The sequence below is a fragment of the Grampus griseus genome (assembly GCF_964374135.1).
Source record: "Grampus griseus genome assembly, chromosome: 3".
NCBI lineage: Eukaryota > Metazoa > Chordata > Mammalia > Artiodactyla > Delphinidae > Grampus > Grampus griseus.
This window is the reverse complement of record NC_139019.1, coordinates 160,717,230-160,742,637: the sequence shown is the minus strand read 5'-3', so window position 1 is coordinate 160,742,637 and position 25,408 is coordinate 160,717,230. Positions and strand designations below refer to the sequence as shown.

The 25,408-nt window shown below is 56.1% G+C and overlaps 3 protein-coding genes across 3 annotated transcripts; 2 read left to right on the top strand and 1 right to left on the bottom strand.

The window, feature by feature from the left end:
• The first annotated feature begins 1,490 nt into the window (after positions 1-1,490).
• Positions 1,491-14,922, top strand: JAK3 (Janus kinase 3). The gene is made up of 23 exons (XM_082652333.1): positions 1,491-1,687; positions 2,148-2,271; positions 2,597-2,708; positions 2,886-3,031; positions 3,439-3,733; positions 4,284-4,406; positions 4,506-4,663; positions 5,114-5,225; positions 5,435-5,621; positions 6,201-6,328; positions 6,552-6,683; positions 7,268-7,352; positions 8,167-8,294; positions 8,997-9,129; positions 9,212-9,363; positions 9,502-9,652; positions 10,298-10,437; positions 10,509-10,698; positions 11,200-11,324; positions 11,611-11,783; positions 12,108-12,225; positions 12,589-12,699; positions 13,643-14,922. Exons 1-23 carry the CDS (start codon positions 1,504-1,506, stop codon positions 13,748-13,750), a joined length of 3,315 nt encoding a protein of 1,104 aa, XP_082508459.1. The 5' UTR covers positions 1,491-1,503; the 3' UTR covers positions 13,751-14,922.
• A 2,096-nt stretch (positions 14,923-17,018) lies between these two features.
• Positions 17,019-18,240, top strand: INSL3 (insulin like 3; the record flags this gene model as incomplete). The annotated part of the gene is made up of 2 exons (XM_082650975.1): positions 17,019-17,208; positions 18,029-18,240. 2 exons carry the CDS (start codon positions 17,019-17,021, stop codon positions 18,238-18,240), a joined length of 402 nt encoding a protein of 133 aa, XP_082507101.1.
• Positions 18,241-21,180: 2,940 nt separating this feature from the next.
• On the bottom strand, positions 21,181-24,946 carry B3GNT3 (UDP-GlcNAc:betaGal beta-1,3-N-acetylglucosaminyltransferase 3; the record flags this gene model as incomplete). The annotated part of the gene is given in 8 exon segments (XM_082651930.1): positions 21,181-22,320; positions 22,322-22,388; positions 22,391-22,616; positions 22,620-22,638; positions 22,640-22,674; positions 24,379-24,456; positions 24,460-24,859; positions 24,861-24,946. Coding segments are annotated over 8 exon segments (1,146 nt in total). The 3' UTR covers positions 21,181-22,085.
• Positions 24,947-25,408: the final 462 nt, after the last annotated feature.

The following is a 25,408-nucleotide window of genomic DNA, read 5'->3' as shown; positions in this document are numbered from 1 at the left end:
TTTAAGATTTATTTTAAACACAAGACACACTGTGTGATTCCATTTACATAAAGGTGCAAATTTGGGCAAGATCAGGACGACTGGTAGAAATAAGACTGTGGGCGCCTCTGTGGGGAGTGACAAGATGGGGTGGTGGCGGGGAGGGTCAGAGCTCACGGGACGGGAACGTTCCAATTCCTGGTCTGGGAGCTGGTGACAATGGACTGTTCCTTGGGGAAAGTTCTCTCTCCCCCACGCCCTGCCTCCCTGATGGTAACCCCTAAACCACTGTCCTAAGGGACCTTCCTGTCTGGTTCATCTGGCATTTGTCAAGGGCTTGCTGGGCATGTCACCAGGGATTTGTGCCACTTAGCGTGGATTAAACGTGTTGACAGCTCAGGCTGGGCTCAGCAAGCCACCTCACTGAAGCAGGTGGGAATCAGCACATTCCACAGCCGAGAAAGCTGCGTCCCAGCAGCGGAAGCCCTGCTGGGGTCATGAAACCAGAATACGGTGGGGCTGGGATTTGAACCCAGAGCCTGGGGTTTTTACCTATCCCCAGTCCCAGGCTTATATTCTGGGTGTGTTAAGCTCTAATTAATGCTATCAGCCCCGTCCTGCTATTATTTTGGAACATAGTTTTTATCCAACGTTCTCTTTTTGTATCTTCTTCATTTGGGTCAATTTACGTGGATCTTCTCTGTCTCCCCCCTTTTCCTCATTGGGTTTGAATCCCTACTCCTCCCTCTACCCAGCCAGGGGTCCTGAGCTCTGGGTCCCCCAGGGCGACAGAGATCTGGAAGTTGGCTGGTGTAGAACGCCTGAGAATAAGATGGACGGTTTCCTCCTGGGCCTATCCCAGGGAGGGCTTCCTACTATGGGGACCTAATGGTGGGAGTGATGAAAGGAACTGAGATGCAGGGAGCAGGGGAGACAGACACAGAGATCTCTGTTGACTGAGTCATCAGTCTGGATCTGCCCCCAAGGCATGCACCACACCAGCTGCAAAAGCTTCTAGCCCCAGCCTCAGAAGTGCTTGAATCCTCCAGCTTCACAGGGAGGGATGGCCACTTCTATCCCCACCCATGTGCACAGGCCAGTATCTATCTGCTTTCCGGTTAGCAAATCCCTATATCTGTGATTGATTGGTCATGACTGTCTGGAGGAGGGTTGGAGAAGTGGTATGTGTGGAGGCTGGAGTTCGACTAGAGATGTCTGTCCTGGGCACCAAGAGTCTGGAGTGTGAGTTCACACAAAGTTGTGTGAACGTCTTGCAGCCTCCCAGCACAGCCCTCACCTGGGGGGTTATGGCTCCTCACTCACCTTGCACACTCAGCTCCCCCTCTCTGTCTCTCTCCATCTCTGAGTTTCTCTCTGTCCCTGTCTCCTCCCTCTTTCTCCGGCTTCATCCCTATCTCATCCATCAGCATCTCTGCCCCCAACCCCACCCCAGAAGCTTTGTAGCCTTGTCCCCTGATCACAGCTGAGGGGCTGCCTCTTTTTGTGTCCAGGCAGGCTGCACTCATGGCACCTCCAAGTGAGGAGACGCCCCTGATCCCTCAGCGCTCCTGCAGCCTCTCCTCTTCAGAGGCTGGTGCCCTGCACGTGCTGCTGCCCCCGCGGGGCCCTGGACCCCCACAGTGCCTATCCTTCTCCTTTGGGGACCACTCAGCTGAAGAGCTATGTGTTTGGGCTGCTAAGGCCAGTGGTGAGTGGGTCCCTAGAATGTTTGGCCAGAGGGAGGGGTAGGACTGTGCGGAACACAGATTGGGAGCTGGAAGAACTGCCAAGTGGAGTCAGCATTGGAGCTGGGGTTAGAGGGATGAGTAGGGGTGTGGTAAGGGAGGAGGGTGCACAGGAAATGGCATGGCAAAGACTCAGAGGCGTGATGGTATACTAGGGGAAACAGCTAGTCATCCCTCGAGGTAAACTGTACATGGAAAGAGATGCTCTGGGTAGAGGGGCAGGGAGCCCTGAGAAGCAGATTGAGCACATGGCTTCTCTCCTAAGGGCAATGGGGAGCCCTAGAATGGGTGCGAGCAGGGGTGGGACATGGTGTCAGAGCTGAAGGTGAGAAAAAGCCTGTGGGGCTGCATGGGGATAACATGGCAGCCCTGCAGGGGACAGATGGGGAGACTTGGAGGGAACTGATGGGGGCGTCCCCTCAGGCATCCTGCCCGTGTACCACTCCCTCTTTGCTCTGGCCTTGGAGGACCTGTCCTGTTGGTTCCCCCCGAGCCACATCTTCTCCGTGGAGGACGCGGGCACCCAGGTCCTTGTCTACAGGCTCCGGTAGGAAGTATCCCCTGCCCCCCCCCCCCCCGCCACAGGTATGGGTTAAATGATACCAAGAGGGCATGCCTTTGGCTGAGGGCTTTGGAAATGGGAGTTTAAAACAACAGTGACCCCTCAATCATCATCTCCATGTACCTCCTGGTGGATGCCCCAGGGAGGGCATGATCACTGCTCATTTCACAGGTGAGGAAACTAATGCCAGAGAGGGTGGGTCACTTGTCCAAGGTCACACAGCAAGTCAGTGGCATAACCTGGGCTCTTTGAGGTCCTGGCACTGTCCCTCCATCGTATCCCCACTCCAGGGTTCTCCCCTCTCGCACAGCTTTTACTTCCCCAACTGGTTTGGGCTAGAGAAGGTCCACCGCTTTGGGCTACGAAAGGACGTAGCCAGTGCCATCCTTGACCTGCCAGTCCTGGAGCACCTCTTTGCCCAGGTAGGGGTCTGCCTGGGGCTCAGCCCAGGGGTGGGGTCCCTGGGGCAACATCAGGGCTTGTGGTTGGGCAGCCTTGGCTGACCCTCCCTGTGGCAGTCCAGGGGTGGAGGTCAGCCCAGGTGTGGGGGTCTACAGAACAGCATCAGGGCTCATGGTTGGGCTGTGACTGGCCTGCAGCACCGCAATGACCTGGTCAGCGGCCGCCTCCCGATGGGCCTCAGCCTCAAGGAGCAGGGTGAGTGTCTCAGCTTGGCTGTGCTGGACCTGGCCCAGATGGCCCTCGAGCAGGGTCAGCGGCCCGAGGAGCTGCTGAAGACCATCAGGTGAGGGCTTCCAGGCTGTGGCGCCCAGCCTCTACCTGGGAGTGAGCCAGCATGGCTCCACCAGAGCACTGCCAGAGTCCAGGCCCACCTTGGGGCTGCCCACCTACAAGCCACCAGTGTGTTCATGTGACCCAGCCCACACCCCTCCTTTCAACACAGTCCCGCTGAGACTCCATTGTCGGGCTTCAGGCAGCTAAAAGGACTATGTGTGTCCCTGTCTGTCTTATGGGCCCCAATGGCCCTTCCTATAGAGGCCCTACGCCCATGCCTGTCCCTGAGTGTGTCTCTGTGCCCCCCTAGTGAGGCGACACTCCAGCCCCTCAACGAAAGTCTGGGTTGATGTACGTCCCTGCCCTCCCTGCGGAGGCCCCTCTCCACATTGAGGGTCCCACTCCCCCCGCTCGCAGCTACAAGGTCTGCCTGCCCCCGGGCCTGCGCGACCTGATCCAGGGCCTGAACTTCGTGACGCGGAGGCGTATCCGAAGGACAGTGCGCCGGGCCTTGCGCCGCTTGGCCGCCTGCCAGGCTGATAAGCACTCGCTCATGGCCAAGTACATCATGGATCTCGAGCGGCTGGACCCAGACAGGGCCACCGAGACCTTCCGCGTGGCCCTCCCCGGAGCTGCTGGTGGTCAGGATGCGCCGGGGCAGCTCCGCGTGGCTGGCGGCAGTGGCATCGCCTGGAGCCCGGGAGAACACGAGGTGCGAGGTCGGGTGGGTTGGGGCTCTGGGCAGGGCCAACGGCGGGGGCGGGGCCAAGGGGCGGGGCAAGGAAGTGGGCGGGGCTTGAGGGGGCGGGGCCGAAGAGAGGAGGGACTGTGAGAGGGCTTGTGGGGGAGGGCACCCTGCTGAGTGAGGTGTAGGGCTGAGCGAGGAGGCGGGAATGAAATGGGCGGGGCGTAGAAGGAGGGGCTAGTTGGGTGGGCGGGGTTCAGAGTGGGGCTAACTGCAAGTTGAGGGAAGAGGCAGGACTGAGGGTGGGTGGGGCTCCCGACTGTACTAAGAGACACCGTGAGATAAAGTGGAGCTAAGTGAGGGAGGGGCTCGGGGTGAGGTGGGCTGGGGGACCTGCCGAGAGAAGGAGGCGGGGTTTGGCAGTGGTGGGGTGGGAGAGGGATGTGACTGGGTGAGGCTGAGAGGGGCGGGTCTCATGAGTATGGGTTGTATGGTTGGTGGGGTCCAGGCTTCCAAAAGGGACTGGGGGCTCGGAGTGGGAGGGATCCCCAGCTTCAGTCCTCCCCCTTCTTCCCAGGTCCTCCAGCCCTTCTGCGACTTTCCAGAAATCGTGGATATCAGCATCAAGCAGGCCCCACGCTTTGGCCCCGCCGGGGAGCACCGCCTGGTCACCATCACCAGGACAGACAACCAGATCCTGGTGGGTGCTGGACCCCGTTCCCCTCCTGCCTTACCCGAGGGCAGGGATGCGGGACTGTCACCCTCGGGCCGCAGCGTGCGCTGACGCGGATCCTCACAGGAGGCCGAGTTCCCGGGGCTGCCCGCAGCGTTGTCCTTCGTGGCGCTCGTGGATGGCTACTTCCGGCTGACCACTGACTCCGGGCACTACTTCTGCAAGGAGGTGGCGCCGCCGCGGCTGCTGGAGCAGGTGGCTGAGCAGTGCCATGGCCCCATCACGTAAGGACCCGCCCCCATGTGGCCAGACTCACCGGGACCGAATCTCGGTCACTCCCCTTCTTGGAGCCTCTGTGTCCTCGCCTTTCAGGAGCCCTGGACAAGGGATCAAGTGCTTGAACAGCGCCAGGTGCATAGTTGGCGCTGAACGAGTCTGGGGTCTCCTTTCTGCTGCCAGGGCAGCCGCTTCCCTCCTCGAGGCCCCAGAGCCATTTTCTGGGGATGCTCGCAGTGCCCGGCTTCACCTGCAGCCTCCTCTTTAATCCCTGAGGCAGAAGCCCAACTTCTGGCTCAATTTATAAATGGGAGGGAGTGAGGGAATGTTGCCTGGTGACCTTCCCAGGGCTTCAGAGAAACCAGAATTAGAACTCAGGTTTAGTTTGGTTTCTGTGCCTCTATCTCTCTGTTTCTCTCCATCTTCGAATCTCAGTTCCCTCCCACCTTTCCCCACAGCTTGGATTTTGCCATCAACAAACTCAAGACTGGGGGTTCACTTCCCGGCTCCTACGTTCTCCGCCGCAGTCCCCAGGATTTCGACAGCTACCTCCTAACTGTCTGTGTCCCGGTCAGTCTACCATAGGGGCCAGGAGGGCAAGGAGGGCTTCCTGGAGGAGATGATATTTGAGCTGAGAACTGAAAGATGAGTCAGCATTACTTCCTGAAGAAGGGGAGGGAAAAGGCATTCCCAGTGGAGGGAACAGCATAGGCAAAGGCTTGGAGATTTGAGGGGGAGGGTGCCGCCCACTCCCACTCAGGGACCACTCCTCTTTGCAGACCCCCCTGGGCCCTGATTACAAGGGCTGCCTCATCCGGTGCGACCCCACAGGAACCTTCTCCCTGGCTGGCCTTGGCCAGCCCCACAGCAGTCTTCGAGAGCTCCTGGCAGCCTATTGGGGTGGTGGGTTGCACGTGGATGGGGTTGAGCTGAACCTCACCTTCTGCTGCACCCCCAGACCCAAAGGTGAGCCTGCTTTCTCCCCTGAGCTGAGTGATCAGTCTGGGTCCCTGCCTTTCTGTGTCTGTTCCAGCTCTTGTATGGCAAGTGGCAGAGACTGCAGATCAAGGTAGTTTAGGAGGGAAAAAACGGTGATTCGGGACTCGTGGGATAGAGGGTGCTTTCAGGCATGGTTAGATCCGGGCACAGCTGGATCTGAGTGATGTCACTAGCACTTAGCCTCTGTCCATCTCTTGCCTCTTCCTCTGGGTGAATTTTGCTCTCAGACAAACCCCTTCGATGGGACAGCTTTGAGGTGTGAGTTCTCCAGAGTCTCCCAGAATCCCTAGCAGGACTGAGACCAGGCTGCCCACAGCATCACCTGCTCATTTGCACCCACTGCAGGGTTCCTTCCCTCTCTGTCTCACTCTCCCACCCCTCACTGGGACTTCCTGGAGTCTCCTTTCAAATAAATTATGTGCCCTCGAGTCCTCCTCTTAGTATTGGCTTCTGAAGAAGACCCCACACTGAGACAGGGAGTGAGCAAACCTTTGAGGACCTTTCACCTCTGACCTCTGGTTTTCTTCCTCCATCCACTCCCCATAGAAAAGTCCAATCTGATTGTGGTCCGGAGAGATTGCAACCCACCCACATCATCCCCTGTTCAGCCCCAATCCCAATGCCAGCTGAGTCAGATGACATTTCACAAGATCCCTGCTGACAGCCTGGAGTGGGTAAGGGGCCCCAGGAAATGGGGGGGATGCCTCAGTTGAGATCCAGAGAGACCAGGTCTACATCCATCTCTTCTGTGTGGCCTCAGGCATGTGATGTAACCTCCCTATGCCTCTGTTTCATCATCTGTAAAATGAGTCCTGTGCCTTGCTTGGACCAGGGCTAGGGGACTGGATCCATGGGAGCCCCCTTACTGGCCTCTCATGTTGTCCCCTCACTCTCCAGCATGAGAACCTGGGTCACGGGTCCTTTACCAAGATTTACCGGGGCTGTCGCCATGAGGTTGTGGATGGGGAGGCCCGAGAGACAGAGGTGCTGCTCAAAGTGATGGATGCCAAGCACAAGAACTGCATGGAGGTGAGCAGGGTGGGACCAGGCCTCCTGGGTCAGGGCCTGGGTGGAGAGAGAGTCATGGATTCAGAGAAATTTGAAACACACAGCGTCTTAAAACAACAGAAATGTAGCCACAGCATCTCCATGAAATATAGAAGGGTCGGGGAAGTTAGATGCAAACAGAAAGAGTACACCAGACAGAGGGAATAGCCAGTGCAAAGGTCCTGAGGCAGGGCCAAGCCTGGCATGTTTAAGGAACAGCAAGGAGGCCAGTGGGTCAGAGAGAAACGAGCAAAGTAGAAGAGAGGAATGATGCGGATGGAGGCATCAGCAGGGGCTGGGCAACACAGAGGAAGGTTTGAGCCCTTCTCAAACCCCAGATCTCCCACTTGTGTGAGAGATTCAAGGTAGAATACAGTGGGGACTTCCTGCCTCCATCAGAAAATCATGATACAGAGTGCTGTGTGCACTAATGGCGGACTCCAGGGCCAAAGGATGCTGGCGGCCAGGTCTCCTAAGCAGGTGTGAGAGCAGCAAGTTTGGGGTCCTTGGTCTGACCCTGAAGCGGAAGAAACCCATGCATCTTCTCTCCCTTCTTTCCTCCCCAGTCATTCCTGGAAGCAGCGTCCTTGATGAGCCAAGTGTCGTACCAGCATCTCGTGTTGCTCCATGGCGTGTGCATGGCTGGAGACAGTGAGAGACATTCCCCGCCCCACCCCTGCCCTGCCTCATTGAGCCCATCTACAGCAGCAATAGCCGTACACATCCAGAGCCTGCCCTGGCTGGGGCTCCGTTCCACCAGGGTCTATCACCCTCCCCCTCAAATCTCCAAGCCTATACCCATCTCCCTGAATCATCACTCCTTGGGCAAGCAACTCCAGGCTCCCACCAACACCAGCCCCCCAAAATTATCTCAAATCAGGCAGACCTGGGTTCCAATCTCACTCTGTTGCAGCTTTCCAAGGTCCACGCTACCTCTCCAAGCCTCGGTTCCATCAGTTCAGCTCATCAGCTATTTATTAGGAGCCCAGTCTGTGCCAGGAGCTGGGCGCCTAGCGTAGAACACGATAAGCTGATCAGGATGATAAATGATTTTGTGTGATGGGGGCAGCGCAGGTCATTGTGGGTGATCAGAGGCTGCTAACCCAGCTTGGAGGTCAAGCAATGATTCTGGGTAGGCAAGGATAAGTCCTAAGCTGGAAAGGCAAGGATAAATAGGCATTAGGGAAGTGAAGGAAGAGGGATATTCCAGGCAGAAACACAGAACATGCAAAGGGCTGGAAGTGAGTCATGGAGAGAGCTTGGCACCTTCCAGGCATTTCAGACAGATGGTTCTGAGATGGGAAATGGGGAGGAAGAGAGGTGAGTAGGGTAAGGATGGAGGAATGGGGGAGGGAGAAGTCAGAGCTGAGAGTTCAAGGGACCCTTGAAGGTGGAGCTGGGGCACAGCCTGTTGAACACAAGTGCAGTCCTACCTCCCAACCGTGCCCCTCCCTACTGCCACCAGGCATAATGGTGCAGGAATTTGTATACCTGGGAGCGCTGGACACATATCTGCGCAAGTGTGGCCAGCTGGTGCCGGCCAGCTGGAAACTACAGGTGATCAAACAGCTGGCTTATGCCCTCAACTATCTGGTGAGTGCTCCTCTGCTGCTCCACCCTCCATTCACAGAGTGTACGGGGCTTTGAGAGTGGGCTCTGTCGTGTGGACAGGAGTTTGGCAAGGGTGCAAGGGGAGGGCATTTTAGACTGAGGGAACAGCATATAAACAGGTTCAGAGGTGTAAGAGCAGAAGGGAACAGCTTGTAATTCATGGAAATTGAGGAGAGTAGTGAGCAATGAGGCTGGCCAGGGCAGGGGGCTTTCCAGAAGAAAGAACATTAGAGTTGGGACCTTGAAGATTAAGTAGAAGTTCATTAAGAGGAGAAAGGAAGGAGGGCATGTCAGGCTGAGGGAACAGCCTGGGCAAAGGCTGCAGCTTGGAAGGTGTGTTGTCTGTCCTGGGGTGCACCAGGCAGGTTGCCTGGCAGGAGAACAGGGTGGAGATGTGGGAGAGAGAAGCTCATGGGAAGAATGAACAAGAGCTGGATCTCAAAGGGCCTTGAGTGCGGGGCTGAGGACCTTTGACTTTATCCTGAAGGGAGTGGGGAGCCATGGGATGGGGGAGCAGTGTTTGAGAAGAGGGTGGGACATGGGGGGTGGACTGCCAATAGTCTAGGGAACATGCTGAAGTACGGCATGAGCAGTACCAGGTGGGCTTTGAAGGATGTGCAGGAGTTCGCCAGCCAGAATATTCATTCATCATTCTTGGCATTTTCCTATGCTTGGTCCACTTAGGAAGACAAAGGTCTCCCTCACGGCAATGTCTCAGCCCGGAAGGTGCTCCTGGCTCGGGAGGGGGCTGACGGGAACCTGCCTTTCATCAAGCTGAGTGACCCCGGTGTCAGCCCCACCGTGCTAAGCCTGGAGAGTGAGTGCTGAGGGGTAGAGGAGGGAGGGGCCTAGTGAGGCAAGGAAGCAGATCTCTGATCCCATCCTTGCCCCTCCACCAGTGCTCACTGACAGGATCCCCTGGGTGGCCCCTGAGTGTCTCCAGGAGGCCCGAACACTTGGCTTGGAAGCTGACAAGTGGGGATTTGGTGCCACAGTCTGGGAGGTGTTCAGCGGTGTCACAATGCCCATCAGCACCCTGGATCCTGCCAAGGTCAGAGCACGCATATTGGCCTCTAGAGCTCTCATTGGACAGAAGGGTAGACTGAAGTCCAGCTTGGGGAGGATGGGGGTGTCTGGGGGTGCCTTCTGAGGTACACTGGGGGTGACCAGCCCCTCCTCCTGCCCTCAGAAGCTCCAGTTTTACCAGGAACGGCAGCAACTGCCTGCACCCAAGTGGATGGAGCTGGCCCTGCTGATCCAACAGTGCATGGCCTACGAGCCAGGCCAGAGGCCCTCTTTCCGCGCTGTCATCCGTGACCTGAACAGCCTCATCACTTCAGGTGCCCACTGGGCCAGGCAGGGTGGGCAGGGCCGGCATGTCATATTGGGCCCAGTAGGAGAGCGAAGTTTGCCTGTAGAGCCTGCCCTGTGTGCCTGGCAAGGTTGGAATGGTTGGTGACTGTGACAGTCAGCACGAGTTTCAACAGCTGCTGTAACAAACAGGCCCCTCAATTCAAGGTTGAACATGATGGATGTTTAGTTCTCATTCAACGAGGGTGTCCAGGTCAACAAGAAACTCTCCCTTTGAGGTTCCCCCCATCCCATGGCCTCAGGCCCCTGCTGGATCCTCTGCAAAAAAGAGAGAGTGTAGAAGGTCCCACCTAGGTTTCCATGGGCCGGGCCTAAGGGGGCATTCAGCATGTCTCTGTCCCCTATCAGCCTGAGCTCAGTCATTTGACCATACCCCATGGCAGTGGAGTCTGAGAAATGCCCTTCGGTCTGTGTACAGCATGTGCACTGCATAAGAGGGCTGCCTTTGCCCAGGAGCACCTTTTTCCAGCCCCACAAAGTACTTCTTGGCTTGCAGAGGCCCTGCCATAATGCACAGAGAAGCTAAGCCTTCAGATGGAGGTCACACAGCAAGTCAGTTAGGAGTGGGGGCTTAGGGCCCAATGCACTGCTCACTCACTGCCTGTGCCCCCCAGATTATGAGCTCCTCTCAGACCCCACACCTGGTGCCCTGGCTCCCCATGATGGGCTTTGGAATAGCGCCCAGCTCTATGCCTGCCAGGACCCTACCATCTTTGAGGAGAGACACCTCAAGTACATCTCACAGCTGGGCAAGGTGAGGAGGGTTAGGCTGGGGTGGGTGGGGTAGCACCCATGCATGTGGACACCAGCCCTGCCATCCCCCAGGGCAACTTTGGCAGCGTGGAACTGTGCCGCTATGACCCGCTGGGCGACAACACAGGCGCCCTGGTGGCCGTGAAGCAGTTGCAGCACAGCGGGCCAGAACAGCAGAAGGACTTCCAGCGGGAGATCCAGATCCTCAAAGCCCTGCACAGTGACTTCATTGTCAAGTACCGGGGTGTCAGCTATGGCCCAGGTGAGCCACCTCCCAAGTGGATGCTCTTCAAATCACACATCCTCATCCTTCTGCAGTACCATTTTAGGGTGGCCTGAGAACGCCAGTGCGGGTGCTACTGACTGGTCTTTTTTTTTTCTTTTAATTAATTTTTATCGGAGTAGAGTTGCTTTACAATGTTGTGTTAGTTTCTGCTGTACAGCAAAGTGAATCAGTTATACACATACATATATCCCCCTGACTGGTCTTGTTTACTGATCTAGACTGCCTTGGGATCGACAATTTCCTCACCGGAAAAAATGGGTCATTATGAGGTTTAAAAGAATCCATGAATATTGTTGAAAGTACTCAAAAAGACATTAGCGATAAGCGTCACTGTTGCCGTTCCCATTTTACAGAAAGCAATATTGAGGCCAGGAGGGACACTAGGTCCTACTCTGAACCGGGAAGGAGAATGCGGAGGGGGAGTAGACAAAGTTAGGCCCTGTGGTGACTCCTCCCTGCCTCCCCCGCCTCCCCTAGGCCGCCTGAGCCTGCGGCTGGTCATGGAGTACCTGCCCAGCGGCTGCCTGCGCGACTTCCTGCAGCGGCACCGTGCGCGCCTTGACGCTGGCCGCCTGCTCCTCTACGCCTCGCAAATCTGCAAGGTGCGGGTCGGAAGAGGGCGAGGCTCCCGTCAGACCGGCGGGAACTGACCTGGCTCGACCTGGGCAAGGTCTGCGTGGATTCGCCAGGAAGGCTGAGGGTTGAAGTTTGGGATCCAGGTCAGGCTGGAAGTGGGGTTGAGTTAGGGCTAAGGTCAGGACTGGAGTGCAGGATGGGTCAGAGGTAGGGTTAGGCTCGGGGTCTGGGTTGGGGCTGGTGTTGGATTCCATGTCAGACTGGGGCCCCTGCGGAGTCATCCTGGGGTCCATATTCCATGCCCTCCCGCAGGGCATGGAGTACCTGGGCTCCCGCCGCTGCGTGCACCGCGACCTGGCAGCCCGTAACATCCTGGTGGAGAGCGAGACGCATGTCAAAATCGCTGACTTCGGCCTCGCCAAGCTGCTGCCGCTCGACAAAGACTACTACGTGGTCCGCGAGCCAGGCCAGAGCCCCATCTTCTGGTAGAGACCTCGCCCCTGCCCCACCCTTCCTCGCCACTACCCAGGCCCCTCCCCTGCCCCCACCATCCTGGCCCCGCCCCTCCTCCCCAGGGTCTGGGACCCGCCCTGGCCGCGCCCCCACGGCCCCGGCCCCTTCCGGACCACGCTCCTTTTCTTGTTCTGGCTCCGCCCTGACCCCGCCCAGGCCCCGCCCTGGGGCGCCACAGGGTTGGAGACTTTCTCATAACTCCCACCTACCGTGACCAGCTACCCCAGTCCGAGGCTGCGTCCTTTCCCGTCCTATGCCTTACTGTCGTCCCCCAAGGCCTCCCTGTTCCCCTCCAGGTACGCCCCAGAGTCCCTCTCGGACAACATCTTCTCGCGCCAGTCGGATGTCTGGAGCTTCGGGGTCGTCCTGTACGAGCTCTTCACCTACAGTGACAAGAGCTGTAGCCCCTCAGCCGTGAGTCGGCACCCCTGGACCCCCAAGACCCTCCTCCCCACCAACCCCTTCCTGGCCAACACCCGTCCTGTTTATGCCCGCGTCCCTCTCTTGCTCAGGGTCCCCTGGTCCCAGCATTAGAGGCTCCAGTAAGACCCCTTTTCACTATGGCAGACCCCCACCTCCCACACCACCACAGGCAGCCCCTCCCCCATGCATCACAGACAATTCCTCCTCCTCCATTAAGGAGGGCCCCTTCCCCCACCACGGGTGGGTGATTCCCTTCTTCCCTTCACTGTGGCTGACCCCCACATCACGGCGGCCACTCCCCCTTCCCTCATGGATGGCTCCTCCCCCACCTCGGGCCCTCCCCCTTGGCTCCAGGAGTTCCTGCGGATGATGGGATGTGAGAGAGATGTGCCAGCCCTCTGCCGCCTCCTGGAGCTGCTGGCCGACGGCCAGAGGCTGCCCGCACCTCCTGCCTGTCCTGGTGAGGTGAGCACTGGAGGGCCTGCCTCAGTTTCCCACTTTGTAGGTTCACCAGGGGGCCTGGGCAAGCCTGCTGGTCCCTCTGGGTCTCTCCACCACAGACATCTCTTGATTGAGAGCAGGGACCAGAGCATCAGGCTGAAGGGGATTTCTGGCCTCTACTTTGCTGCTCTCTCACTGTATGGCAAGTCACAAACACTTTCAGAGCCTCAGTTTACCTGTCTCCAAAATGGGAATTAGAATGCCTTATAGGGTGGGAGAGGATCAGATTAGCTAACATCTCTCCATTGCTCAGCTCTGAGCCTGGCATACAGTCGGTGCTCAATAAATGATGGTGACTCTTACAGTTTCTCATCACAGCTTTTGTGGAAGTGTCTGACATGTGGTTGGTCATTCACAAATTAATCTGTTCAGGCCACAAACATTTATTGAGCGCTGACTGTGTGCCGGCTCTGTGCTGGGTGCTGGGGACCCAGCAGGGGACAGAAGAGATACTACCCCTCCTCCCTGTAACCAGCAGAAGCTAACAAGAACATTCTGGTGGTGATCAATGTCTGGAAAGAGATGGGGGTGTGTGGTCAGGGATGGCCTCTTAGAGGGGGTGAAGGAGGAAGAGGACCTTACCCATGGGGAAAGCTGGGAGAGGGCATTCTCAGCGGAGCACACAGCAGGTGCAAAGGCCCTGAGGTGGGAATGAGTTTGGTGTATTTACAAAATGAGATGGGGGCAGATGTGGCTGCATGGAACAAGAGAGGAGGTGATGGAGGTGATGGTAGAGGGAGGGAGGCAGGGGAGGTGATGAAATTTTGTTCTAAGATCCATAGGGAGCCATGGGAGGCTTTGGAGCAAGGGAGGGATGGAGTCTAATTTCCATTTTAAAACTGTGAACAGGAGTCATGTCCTTCCTACCACTCACATGTGACCCTGTTGTCTCTTCCCACTCCCTCAGGTTCATGAGCTCATGAAGCTGTGCTGGGCCCCTAGCCCACAAGACCGGCCACCATTCAGCGTCCTGGGCCCCCAGCTGGATGCACTGTGGAGTGGAAGCCAGGGATAGTGTCCAGAGGCATGAGACCCTCACCTGCTTGTCTAGAGGGAGAACCCCATTCTCTGTCTTTTTTATATCTCCTGCACACAGACCTCTGGGTTCTGGTCTCCATGGACTGGCTGTGTGACCTTGATCAGGGACCTACCCCTCTCTGGGCCTCCCGCTTCAGAGACCCCCTCATGGGGCAAATGACATTGCACTTGGGGGAGCACCCCTGGCTTGTAGAGCAGCAGCAGCCTCGTAGCATTGGGAACTTGTAAAGATTCAAGACAGATGCAATGGTGGGGTCTACTGAGCCCCCATCCCCAGAATTGAGGGACCAGAGTTCTTCCCAACCTCTCAGGGCCTGGCCTGGAGCTTCCTGTCTCATTTCCAGAGGAGACATTATATAGCTTTAAATATGTGATCTCAGGCTTCTATTCCCCCCTCCCTCTTTAGCTGGAGGAAGCCAAGGACAAGAGAGCTGCCCTGGCTGAAAATTCACTTTTTGTGGGGAGCCTGTGTGACTGTTTAGAATTGTGTAAGAGACCAGGAGAAGCTGATGTCCCACTCCACCCTAACTGAACCTGAGTGTCCCAGGGCTTCAGTTTTCCTCCCTGTACGCTGGGGCCCTTTCTGTCTGGACCAGAGGATCACACAACTGATGACAATGGAGCCTAACAGGAGTTTTTCAGCGGGTGAAGGAAGGAAAGGCACTCTTGGCAGAGGGAACAGCATGGTGAAAGGAGGAGGCTCAGAGTACAGAGGTTAAGAGCGCAGGTGTTGGAGCCCATGGTTCTGCCACTTATTTGCTGTGTGATGGTGGGAGAGTTGCTTCCTCTCTCTGGGCCTCAGTTCCATCCTCTGTATAATGGGCAATAGTGTTGGCCCTTTGGCTATACAGAATCAACTTCTGGAGGCTTGTGAGAAGGCATCTTGTGCAGGTTAAGCTTACCCCACCACTCCTTCACACCAGTCTGCAAGGTTTTACTGCCACTTTTTGCCTCCCTGGAAAACTCTTATTCATCTCTCAGAACCCCAGCTATCACCTCCTTGCAACGTTCCCTAGCGAACGTTCTCCCACCACTCCCAGTCAGCCCTGTACTTCTGACCCTAGGGCTGGGGTGGTGTCTGCGTCCAGCTCCATCTCTTCTGACGTGGAGGCTCCTTGGGGGCTGGGCTGGGCACAGAGGGGACTCTGTGAGTGTTTGTTGAATGAATAAAGAAGTTCAGTGAAAAGGATGGTTTGTTGCTGGACTTGGGCAATGGGGATCCTTGTGGGGGTGTGAGCTGGGGAGGAATGTGCTTAGGGCTGGGGGATAAAGACCCCTGGGGGCCACAATGGGAGCCTCAGGGCAGGCTGGGGGAGGAGGGACAGGAGGATGGGGCCCTCGAGGACAGAAGCCCTCCCCCCAGCCCCAGCTGCTGGCCTTGGCACTGTCCTGTGGAACTGATTACAGGCTCTTGGTGGGTGGAGGGAACAGGCTGCTCTAGTGGGGGCCAGAGAGCAAGGCCTGGTTGGGAGGGTTAGGCTATGGGGAGGGGTCCAACATTAGTGGGGGCCAAACCAGTCCCTCGTTTGCTCAGCACTGCTGGAAAGATTTGGAGAGTGACAGAGACAGAGAGAGAAAGGCCAAGAGAGACTCAAGAGAGAGACAGAGGGAGCAGGGGAGAGACAGAGACAGAGATCTCTGTGCCTACTGTCGTAGCCTGCTTTGGTGAAAAGGGGGAGGGGCTGCAAGGCAGGGTTTTCAGCTCAGGGTCTCACCCGCGTTGGGTTGAGTAACCTCCCTCTCTGCCAGTTTCCCTCCTTGGTAAAACTGGCATCCAGACTGGCACCTGGTAGAGGCCTTCCATCCCCTGCCCAACCCAAGGAGACCCTGGTGTGGGAGAGGCAGAAACGACCAAGACTCGCAGTCCCAGGGCCCATCCTCTTGTGACCTTGGGCAAGTGTGGGGGTCCCCTCTCTGAGCCTCAGTTTCCTTATTTGTCCACTAATAAGGACAACAAGGTTCTGAATGGCCCTGGTCTCAGTTGGTTGGATGCCCACTGCCACCATCCCATGGAATTATTATTTCTCAGTTTATCTATTTCTCCTCTTTAAAATGGTTAAAAAATAAAGACTCCTCAACCAGTGGTCCCCCTGGGAGAGATACGCCCAAGGCCCTGGCCCAGGGAGAGAGACCATGGCTGTTTTGTATGGATCTCGGCCTATCAATAATCAATGTTGGGCTTCCCTGGTGGCACAGTGGTTAAGAATCCACCGGCCAGTGCAGGGGACACGGGTTCGAGCCCTGGTCCGGGAAGATCCCACATGCCGCGGAGCAACTAAGCCCGTGCACCACAGCTACTGAGCCTGCGCTCTAGAGCCCGCACGCCACAACTACTGAGCCCGTGCACCACAGCTACTGAGCCTGCCCTCTACAGCTCGCGAGCCACAACTACTGAGTCCATGCGCCACAACTACTGAAGCCCGCGCGCCTAGAGCCCGTGTTCTGCAACAAGAGAAGCCACTGCAGTGAGAAGCTCGCGCACCGCAATGAAGAGAAAGCTGCCGCTCACCGCAACTAGAGAAAGCCCGCGCGCAGCAATGGAGACCCAATGCAGCCAAAAAATAAAATTAAATTTAAAAATTAATTAATTAAAAAAAAATCAATGTTGTGGCTGGACCGGCCCTTGAGTTCTTATTATGACTGAAAGATGCCATTCAGCAACAACCATCAGGAAACTTTGAGAAAATAAAGGTTTATTACTTATAAATTACACAGCACACCTGGAAATTACACAGCACTCCCGGGGCCACAGAACAAGGTCCTGGGTAGAGAGAGCAGTGTGGATCTGGGGTCCTGCTTTCCCTGGGGTCAAGGGTGGGAGCCTAAGAGTTCGTGGGCTCACTCTTTATTGGTGAATTTAACATAGGTTGGAATTTAAAGCATAAGAAGAGAAAACAAAACAAGCAACCAAGTGGCCCAAGTGGTCAGTGACTGCAATCAGCTGAGATGTGTAAAACAAAGGTGCCTCAGCGGGAGGAGGTGGCCTGGCCCTTTACCTAGTCACATTTATTGGGGAGCCATCTATGAAGCCAATGCCTCCGCAATCAAACGTTGTCAGGCACTCATATCATAAAAAAAAGGAAACCCAACTATCAGGGGCTCCAGTATGCTTGCCCTGACCCTGCCCTTGACCTTCTCCCTGGACCATCCTGCAGGAATGCTCTTTCCCCCTCCAAGGCTCCCAGCTGGGGCGGGCCAGCGCCTATAAGGGGGATCCCCGCTGGGGCCCGGTGCCTCCCGCAGCCATGGACCCCCGTCGGCTCACCTGGGCGCTGGTGCTGCTGGGCCCGGCCTTGGCGCTCGCCCTAGGCCCTGCCCTCGCCCAGGAATCACCCGAGAAGCTGTGCGGCCACCACATCGTGCGCGCGCTGGTGCGGCTGTGCGGGGGCCCGCGCTGGTCCTCCGAGGATGGGCGACCTGTGGCCGGCGGCGACCGTGAGTAGGGGCGGGCGAGGACTGTGCTGTGAGGTCTCTGGGGCCGGGCGTGGGGCAGGTGCATGCAGACGGGTTTGCATGCATGTTCTGGGGTCCACCTGCCGGCTGCGCGGGTGTGTGCAAGTCCACGGGGGATGCGCCCCCGCCAGGAGCGGGAATCAGTGCGCGGCGAGCGACATGAGCGAGTCTGAACAAGTGCGTAGCCAGATCAGATCCTGTCTTTATTTACAGTTTCAATATTTTGATCTTCAGGAATTTCTGCATGCCTTTTAATTTTAAAATATTCCGTGACAGTATGTTTGATCTTGGTTGTTGAGGGTTTTTGGCGCCCCCTTAAAATCGTGGGCTCCAGGCCCCAGCCTGGCTCTCTTCGCCCTAGTCCCGGCCCTGGTGCAGGGAGTATCAAACAGCTTTGTGTACAACGTCTGTCACATGCGTGTGTGTCCTGTGTGTGTGACACGGGTACAGATGGGTGTGCAGAGGTGCGCAGGGAAGTGGGAGGGGCTAGGAGGCTGTGCGCCTGCATCTGTGTGTACATGTATACGTCGTATGTCACCCCTTCTGTCATCTGCTCTGTGAAGTGTCTGTGCCTTCTTACCATAGGTGACACGTGGGAGTGCGCATAGCTGGGGACTTAAGTGTGGTGTGGGTCGAGACTGCACACATCCGGATGGGGGATTCAATCTGTGCCTGGTATACACTGGGCACTCAATAAATGTTTACTTTCTGTTTCTGTGCATGATGAGTGGAGGCTGTGTGTGCAGTGTGAGTGGGGTCCTCTGGGGTCCCCCCTCTATGCTGAATTCCTCCCTGTCCCCAGGTGAGCTGCTACAGTGGCTGGAAGGACAACATCTCCTCCATGGGCTGATGGCTAGTGAGGACCCCGTGCTGGTACTCGCCCCACAGCCCCTGCCCCAGGCCTCTCGCCATCACCACCACCGCCGCCACCGGGCAGCTGCCACCAACCCTGTCCGTCACTGCTGCCTCAGTGGCTGCACCCGGCAAGACCTGCTGACCCTCTGTCCCCACTGAACCCTCCTGGGGTGTGGCCTTGGGGAAGCCCGAGACCCACAGGGGTCCAGTCTGGTGAACTCCTAATGCCACACAGCACCATGAAGCCCCATGTCTGGGGGGGACTTTGTTGATTACCTCCTAGGACAAGGCGCTCACCACCGCACCGAGGCCACCTGTCCTCTGGGGGGCCAACTGAGGAAAACACCAGATCCCAAACTTGGCTTGGAGGATCCTTGGTTTCGTGGAGATGCCAGACACCTGTTCTCAAATGTTCTCACCTCAGAGGAGCCCCAGTTACCCCGCTCCCTGCATTTGACACCCCTCTTGCTGTCTTATCAATAGTAAATAAATAAGATGCCTACAGAATCTGAAGAAACTTTTTGCATTTTCTCAAGAAAAAGGCACAAGCCTGGGTCAGCCTTTGTGTGGAATTGTCCTCTAGCAGCCGTGGACCCACCAACACTTCCAGAAACTTAATAACAATTGGAGAATCATCACAATAAAAAGCGAGGAAACTGAGGCCAAGGGAGCTGGCTGTTTGCCAAGGTCAGACAGGGAGGGAATGGTCAAGTTCAGGATTCGAATCCAGGTCTCTGTCATGGCTCATGGGGGGCCTTAACCTCACTGAACGTCCAACACAACACGTGAATGGCTGAATGAGTCACAGTGGATTTTTTTTTTTTTTTTTTTTGGTGGTGCTGTGGGGCTTGTGGAACCGTAGTTCCCCGACCGGGGATTGAACCCGTGCCACCTGCAATGGAAGCGTGGAGTCCTAACCACTGGACTGCCGGGGAATTCCCCTCACAGTGGCTATTTAGTGATCCAACTCTCACCATTCTTTTCACTTGCATCCTCCTTTCATCCTGAGATAGGAACTGTATTTGACCCTCTTGAAAAAAATGCTCGGGCATTTGACTATGTGATCTGTTCACATGTGTGTTAGTTTCCTAAGGCTGCTGGAACAGCCACAGACTGGGTGGGTTAAAACAGTATAAACTTATTCCCTCCCAGTTTTAGAGGTCAGAAGTCAGAAATCAAGGTGTTGGCAGGGTTGATTCTTTTTGAAGGGCTCTGAGGAAGATTCTGTCCCCCTGCCTCTCTCAACTCTGGGGGGCTACTGGCAATTCTTGGCTTGTAGGTGCGTCACTCCAAGCTCTGCCCCCATTTTCACATCGTCTCCTTTTCCATGTCTTTCTGTGTGTTCATTTCTGTCTCTTCTAAAAGCACTCTCATTGGATTCAGAGCCCACCCTAATCCAGGATGATCCTAGCTTGATCCTTACCTTAATTACATCTGCAAAGACTCTATTTCCAAATAAGGCCATATTCTGAAGTGCCAGGTGGATGGGAACTTTTGTGAGATGCTATTCAACCCGGTGCAGCAGGGGAGTAGCACTCTTTCCTGAGGGCAATGGGGAGACACAGAAGGTGTTAGAGCAGGGGCAGGATGAGATCACATCTACCTGGTAGAAACCCCTGCAGCCCCTGCTTCATCCAGGCCTGCCTCCTCTGGCTTGGAGGCTGCCTCAGCCTCCACCTTCCCTTTCAACAGTCTCCATGGCAGCTGCAGGGTTTCTTAAAACTTAAAAATCAATCATGTCGGGGCTCCCCTGGTGGCTCAGTGGTTAAGAATCCGCCTGCCAATGCAGGGGACATGGGTTTGAGCCCTGGTCCGGGAAGATCCCACATGCCGTGGAGCAACAAAGCCGGTGCACCACACCTACTGAGCTCGCGTGCCATAACTACTGAAGCCCGTGCGCCTAGAGCCCATGCTCTGCAGCAAGAGAAGCCACCACTATGAGACGTCCGTGCACCACAACCAAGAGTAGCCCCTGCTCACCGCAACTAAAGAAAGCCCGTGTGCAGCAAAGAAGACCCAACGCAGCCATAAATAAATAAATAAATAAAATTAATCATGTCATTTCCTTGCTCCAAAGATGCCGTAACCCTCAAAACAACACCCTCTCTCCTCACCCAAACCCACAAGGCCCCATGTGACTAGTCCCTGTGATCTCCTGTCCCCTCTCCCTCCATCTCCTCCTTACCCACCTCCAGTCACAGCTTCCTGGCTGCAATTTAAATGCTCTCAGATCGGCTCACCTCAGGGCCTTTGCATACGCTGTATCCTCTGCCTGGAACATCCTCCTCCCAATTCTTCCCAAGGCCATAACCTCCTCCTTCAGGCCCCATCTCTGCAGTCCCAACCCCGACTTCCTTCCTGGCTAGCGCCCGTCCCCAACACCGTGTGTCCAATTACCTCATTTTAATTCTCCTCAAAGTTCTTACCACTTCTGGTAACTTCCTGTTTCACTGTTCACAGGTTTGTGTCCTCACTATAAGGTGGGTCAGTGCCCACTGACCTTTCCCATGGGGCTGGGAGGAGGAGTACAGGGCAAGGTGTGTAGCACACAGTAGGTGCACAATAAATACTTAAAGAGGGGACACAAGGGTGGGACAGAGGACAGTAGAGCTGTAGTCCCAGTGAGAGGAGGTGAGCCCGGGGAAGAGAGGGGAGGCTGTGTGGTGGCGGGGCGGGATTCAGAAGGAGCCTTGCCAGAAGCAGGTGGGTCCAGCATCCCATGCAGCTAGGAGCAGTATCACCGCTGTGCCTCTCTCTCCGGAGCCTGCCATCAAGCTGGCAGTGAGAATCAGTCTGCAGGGGGGAATGTAAGCTGAGGGCAATAGGGAGCCATGGAGGGTGTCGGGGGGGGCAGGGGAGGATGATGTGAGATCTGCCTGAGAGAAGCTTCCATAGCCTCTACTTCATCCTTGCCCTGTTTTACTGGTGTATATTTTCTTCTGGAAGTGAGATTTTAAGGATGAATGCAGACTGATCTGAGTTAAAACTTGTAAATCACTTAAAAAAACAAAAAAAAAGACCTCTAAGTCTTTGCAAAACATTTTATTCCCTGAGTACCTGGTCTCCAGTCCTCACTCTGCTGTGTGAAGCCCCCTTTGCCACTGCCCCAATCCCTGTGAAGCCTGTCTCAGACACCTGTCCGAGGGTGGCAGGGCTGGGGGGGGGTCACCAGTTCACTTGGATCTCCCCAGTCTGAGAGACACACAGGGGCGGGGGCCAGTCCTGGGTCCCGAGAACTTAGGGTTTCCCAAGGACCTGAATATCGCCCTTCTCTGGGCACTAAGGTGTGTGTGCTGGCCTTGGGCCCAGGGAAGACCCCTCTTGCCCCAATACTCTCTCCTGTATTGTTGGGGAGCACCAGTGTGGGGCTGGGTCCTGTCAGGGACTCCAGAAACTCTGAGCTCCCATAGCCTGAGACAGATAGCTCCCTCCCTCCTCTGCCCAATGTTTCCACCATTAGAGCGCTTGAAGCCACGAGCAGGGAGGGGGCGGTCCCATTCCCAGGCTCTCTGGCCCCTCCCACCATCTGAGGGGTCCAAGATCCAGGGAGGGGTGGAGAAAAGAAACCCTCTTCCCAGCTGAAAAATCCTTCTTGCTTCGGCTGCATGTGGACCCAGGTGTCCTCAATTGGCCTTGAACCATTGCAGGAATTCACCCACCGTCGCAGGTTCACAACCAAGGAGAGGCTGGTCACTGCTTAGGCTTCAGCCCATGATCAAGGTCAGGGCTAGGAAGTGGGACATGGAAAAGGGATGGATGCAGCAGCAGCAGCTGGGGCCCTAGCAGAAGTGCTTCTGCCATTAGCTGATATGGAAAGAGATGGTCCTTCCAGCTGAGAGTCTAGGGAGGATGATGGAACACGGTCTAGGCAGTACTAGGTGAGTTTTGAAGGATGTGTAGGAATTCACCAGCCAGACTCATCCAACCTCCCTGGTACTCTCCTAGGTCCTTCCCACTTAGGAGGACAAAGGTCTCAGCTTCCGGGGAGGAAGCTGCTGCCCTTTCTATGGGGATGGAGACAGTAGCCTCGAGGCTGGGGGCCCTGACTCCACCTCTGTGTAGATCTGTGTCCACTTGTCACAGGTGAGGTTGGGCTGGTTCAGCACGTCCCACATGAGCAGCATCTCGTAGGGCAGGAAGCGGTGCACCAGCGGCAGCTCTCCGTAGAAGCAGGGGTCGAAGGAGGACAGGTGGCTGGAGGGGGCCTGAATACCGGCCGTGAGGATACCACTGTGTGAGGCCCTCCTGCTTTTGGCACATGCCCAGGAAGACATCATCAATGGGGAAGAAGTCCAGGGCGGGGGTGTGTGGCACAGGGTGGTGGCTGTGAAGCGGGACAGTAGGAAGCCACCACCCCTGCAGTAGGGCGGGTAGTGTTCTTCCTCTGTCACCACCTTCGGCACATAGTACTTGCTCCAGGAAAGGCGGACGGGGCACACACTGTGGGTCAACTGCCCCACAGAGAGGTGGTGGTCAGGGTTGTCGCCCTGAAGGTAGGTGACCACGTTGTCTGGGTGGGCAAAGACATCATCATCTCAGTTGAGCATAAAACTGGCATGTGCACCTTGTCTTCTGCCACTGTAGGAAGAGCACCTGCAAGGGGGGGGTGGACAGGGCACACGGGCTTGATGCCTGGGGCCATCAGCTTTGGGTCCCTGTCGGCCACCCCAGCCCAGTGAGGCCAGGCAAGGATGTGTTTTCCAGTCAGGCTATTCTGGGTTAAAGGACTCACTCTGTGGTCCTTTGCAACCAACTGCCCCTCTCTGTGCCTCAGTTTCCAACTTTCCAGACAGGACACATCATGGGAACTGCCTCCAGGAGTGTTGGGGATCTACAGAGATGATGCTCCATAAAGCAGCAAGAAGTGCTTGAAAATTGTCACATTTACATTTATTGCTATTCCTTCTGACTCTGCCTTGCCAAGCACTACCATTAAATAATTACTTGTATGATTGTTATATAACATCTACCTCCCCCACCAGACTCTGGGGTCCCCCTGGGTGGGAGCTGTGTCTCTCCTATGTGCCATCTCTTCGGCACCCATTATGGGGTCAATACTTTGTAGGCACTGGATTCATGTTTGTCAGGTTGATGTTTATCACATGCTTTTGTGCTCTGCATTAAGAATGTGGCATGTGGGCTTCCCTGGTGGCACCGTGGTTGAGAGTCCGCCTGCCGATTCAGGGGACACAGGTTCGTGCCCCGGTCTGGGAAGATCCCACATGCCACTGAGCGGCTGGGCCCGTGAGCCATGGCTGCTGAGCCTGCGCGTCCGGAGCCTGTGCTCTGCAACGGGAGAGGCCACAACAGTGAGAGGCGTATGGCAAAAAAAACCAAAACAAAACCAAAAAAACCCAAAGAACGTGGCATGTTAAGAGGTTCTGGGCCCTCTACCCACCTCGGCTTCAGTTACCTCCATAACTTTGGCTGCATGCTAGGCACTGTACTCAGTGCCTGCTCTACCTTGAATCCTTCATACAGTTTTAAGAGGCAGGTGTGGTCTTCAGTCCCATTTACAGATGAGGAAATAGAGGCTCTCCAGAGAAAGTGCCTTGAGCAAGGTCATACAACAGAGAAGGTCTGTTGTTCAAAGTCTTGAACCCAGACCTGTCTGTACTTACTATGAGCAGGAACCTGCACTGGGCCCCTTTCAACTTGTGTCTCTACTCAGCTTACTCCATCCCCACCCTCCACATCCTGGGTAGGTCCTTGGAGCCTTCAATTCCTCCTCTGAGCATGGGCAGGTTTCTGTCTACCTCTCATGGTTTCTTTTCCATCAGAAAGGTCTTTGTTGAGTATCTTCCACACAGACCTGGGCCTCATGGGGAGACAGAACCAGAACAAAGAAATAAGATGTGTTCTGTCCAGCTCTCCCCATGCACCATTGCCAGTGTTATCTGAGCACCTGGCACTGGTCCAGGTGCCTTATGAATATCATCTCATGTAATCCTCACAGCAGCCCTCAGAGGTGGGTGAGTTCACTTAATATCCCGTTTCCCTGATGAGCAAACTGACGCCCAGAGAGGTGAATGATCGTCCATGGCAAACAGCAGATAAGCAGCAGAGTCTGGATTTGAGCCCAGGTCATCAAGGCTTGGAAAGCCAGGCTTGTAAGTCCTTCCTCCCTGCCTCCCTTGGACAAAGAAGACTTCGGATCACCATGAGGACAGGGGCGAGGTTGGGGCGAGGTTGATGGGAGTTTCTGGTCCCCAGAGCTCCTCAGAGGAGGTGGTAGCAACTTTGGACAGGAAGGAGAGGTGGCCCCAATCACGTGACACCCTCCCTCCCCCAGCCCACCTGTTTGAGCGTGAGGTTGAAGAATGAGTCGTAGAAATCCCACTGCAGGATGTCACCGTGCATCCGCGCCTCCATGGCCTACAGCCGGTTGACCTTGCGCGTCTCCGGCGGGTTGGGGTCCGTGCCCACGAGGAAGAGGCGGCGCAGCTGGACGCCGTGCACCTGGCGCTCACGGCCCCACCTGAGCCACACCAGCTCCCGGTGCTCGTAATTGCTGGGCGAGGACTTGATCACCAGCAGCAGAAAGACTGGCTGCACGCACTTGTCAGGCGGCACGTCCTGGAGCAGCACGACATCGCGGCAGTGTTTGTACAGCAGGAAGTTGCGGATGTGCTGCGGCTGCCTGGCGAAGTCCGGCAGGGCGGCCATGGAGGAGTTGGCCAGGCAGGGGGTGGGCAGTGGGCGGGAGGGTGGCGAGGGCCAGACCAGAGCCACGGGGGTGCCCGGTGGCTCCTTCAGGCCTGGGCAGGTGGGTGGTGACCTGCAGATTGAAGAGAAGGAGGAGGGTGAAGGTGCCCAGAGCCACAGCCAGGCCCAACTCTGTCCGCAGGTGCCGAGAACACCTCATTCTGGTCCGCCTGAGTTTGGGATTGGTCTGAAGAGACCCCTGGGCAGCTCCTGCAGACAATAACACTCACTGAAGATGCCTGAAGATGCCAGATGGGCCAAGCACTTTTCCAGAGCTACCTGTGGACCTCAACACCTGGTTGCAGCCCTACGGTTGCTCAAGTTGGAAAAATACTGAAATTCACCCCCCGAGATTCCCCCGGCTCCCACCTCCTCCAGTACCCCATGTTGGCTCTGACTGTTGCCCAGGTCCCACCAGGGATCAATAGTTACAGAGAAAACAGGCATGGAGATGCCAAGGTGAGCCTCCCAGATTCAGTGTGCCCAGAATCCCACCCCCCCATCCAAGCTGGTCCTCTTTATGTCCCTCTCTCAGAGATGGCCCAGGAGCCTCCCCGAGAGAGGCAGAGAACTCCCTTTTTAGCAGTTGAGAGCTGCTGGGATCCTTCCTGCTTCCCTTTTC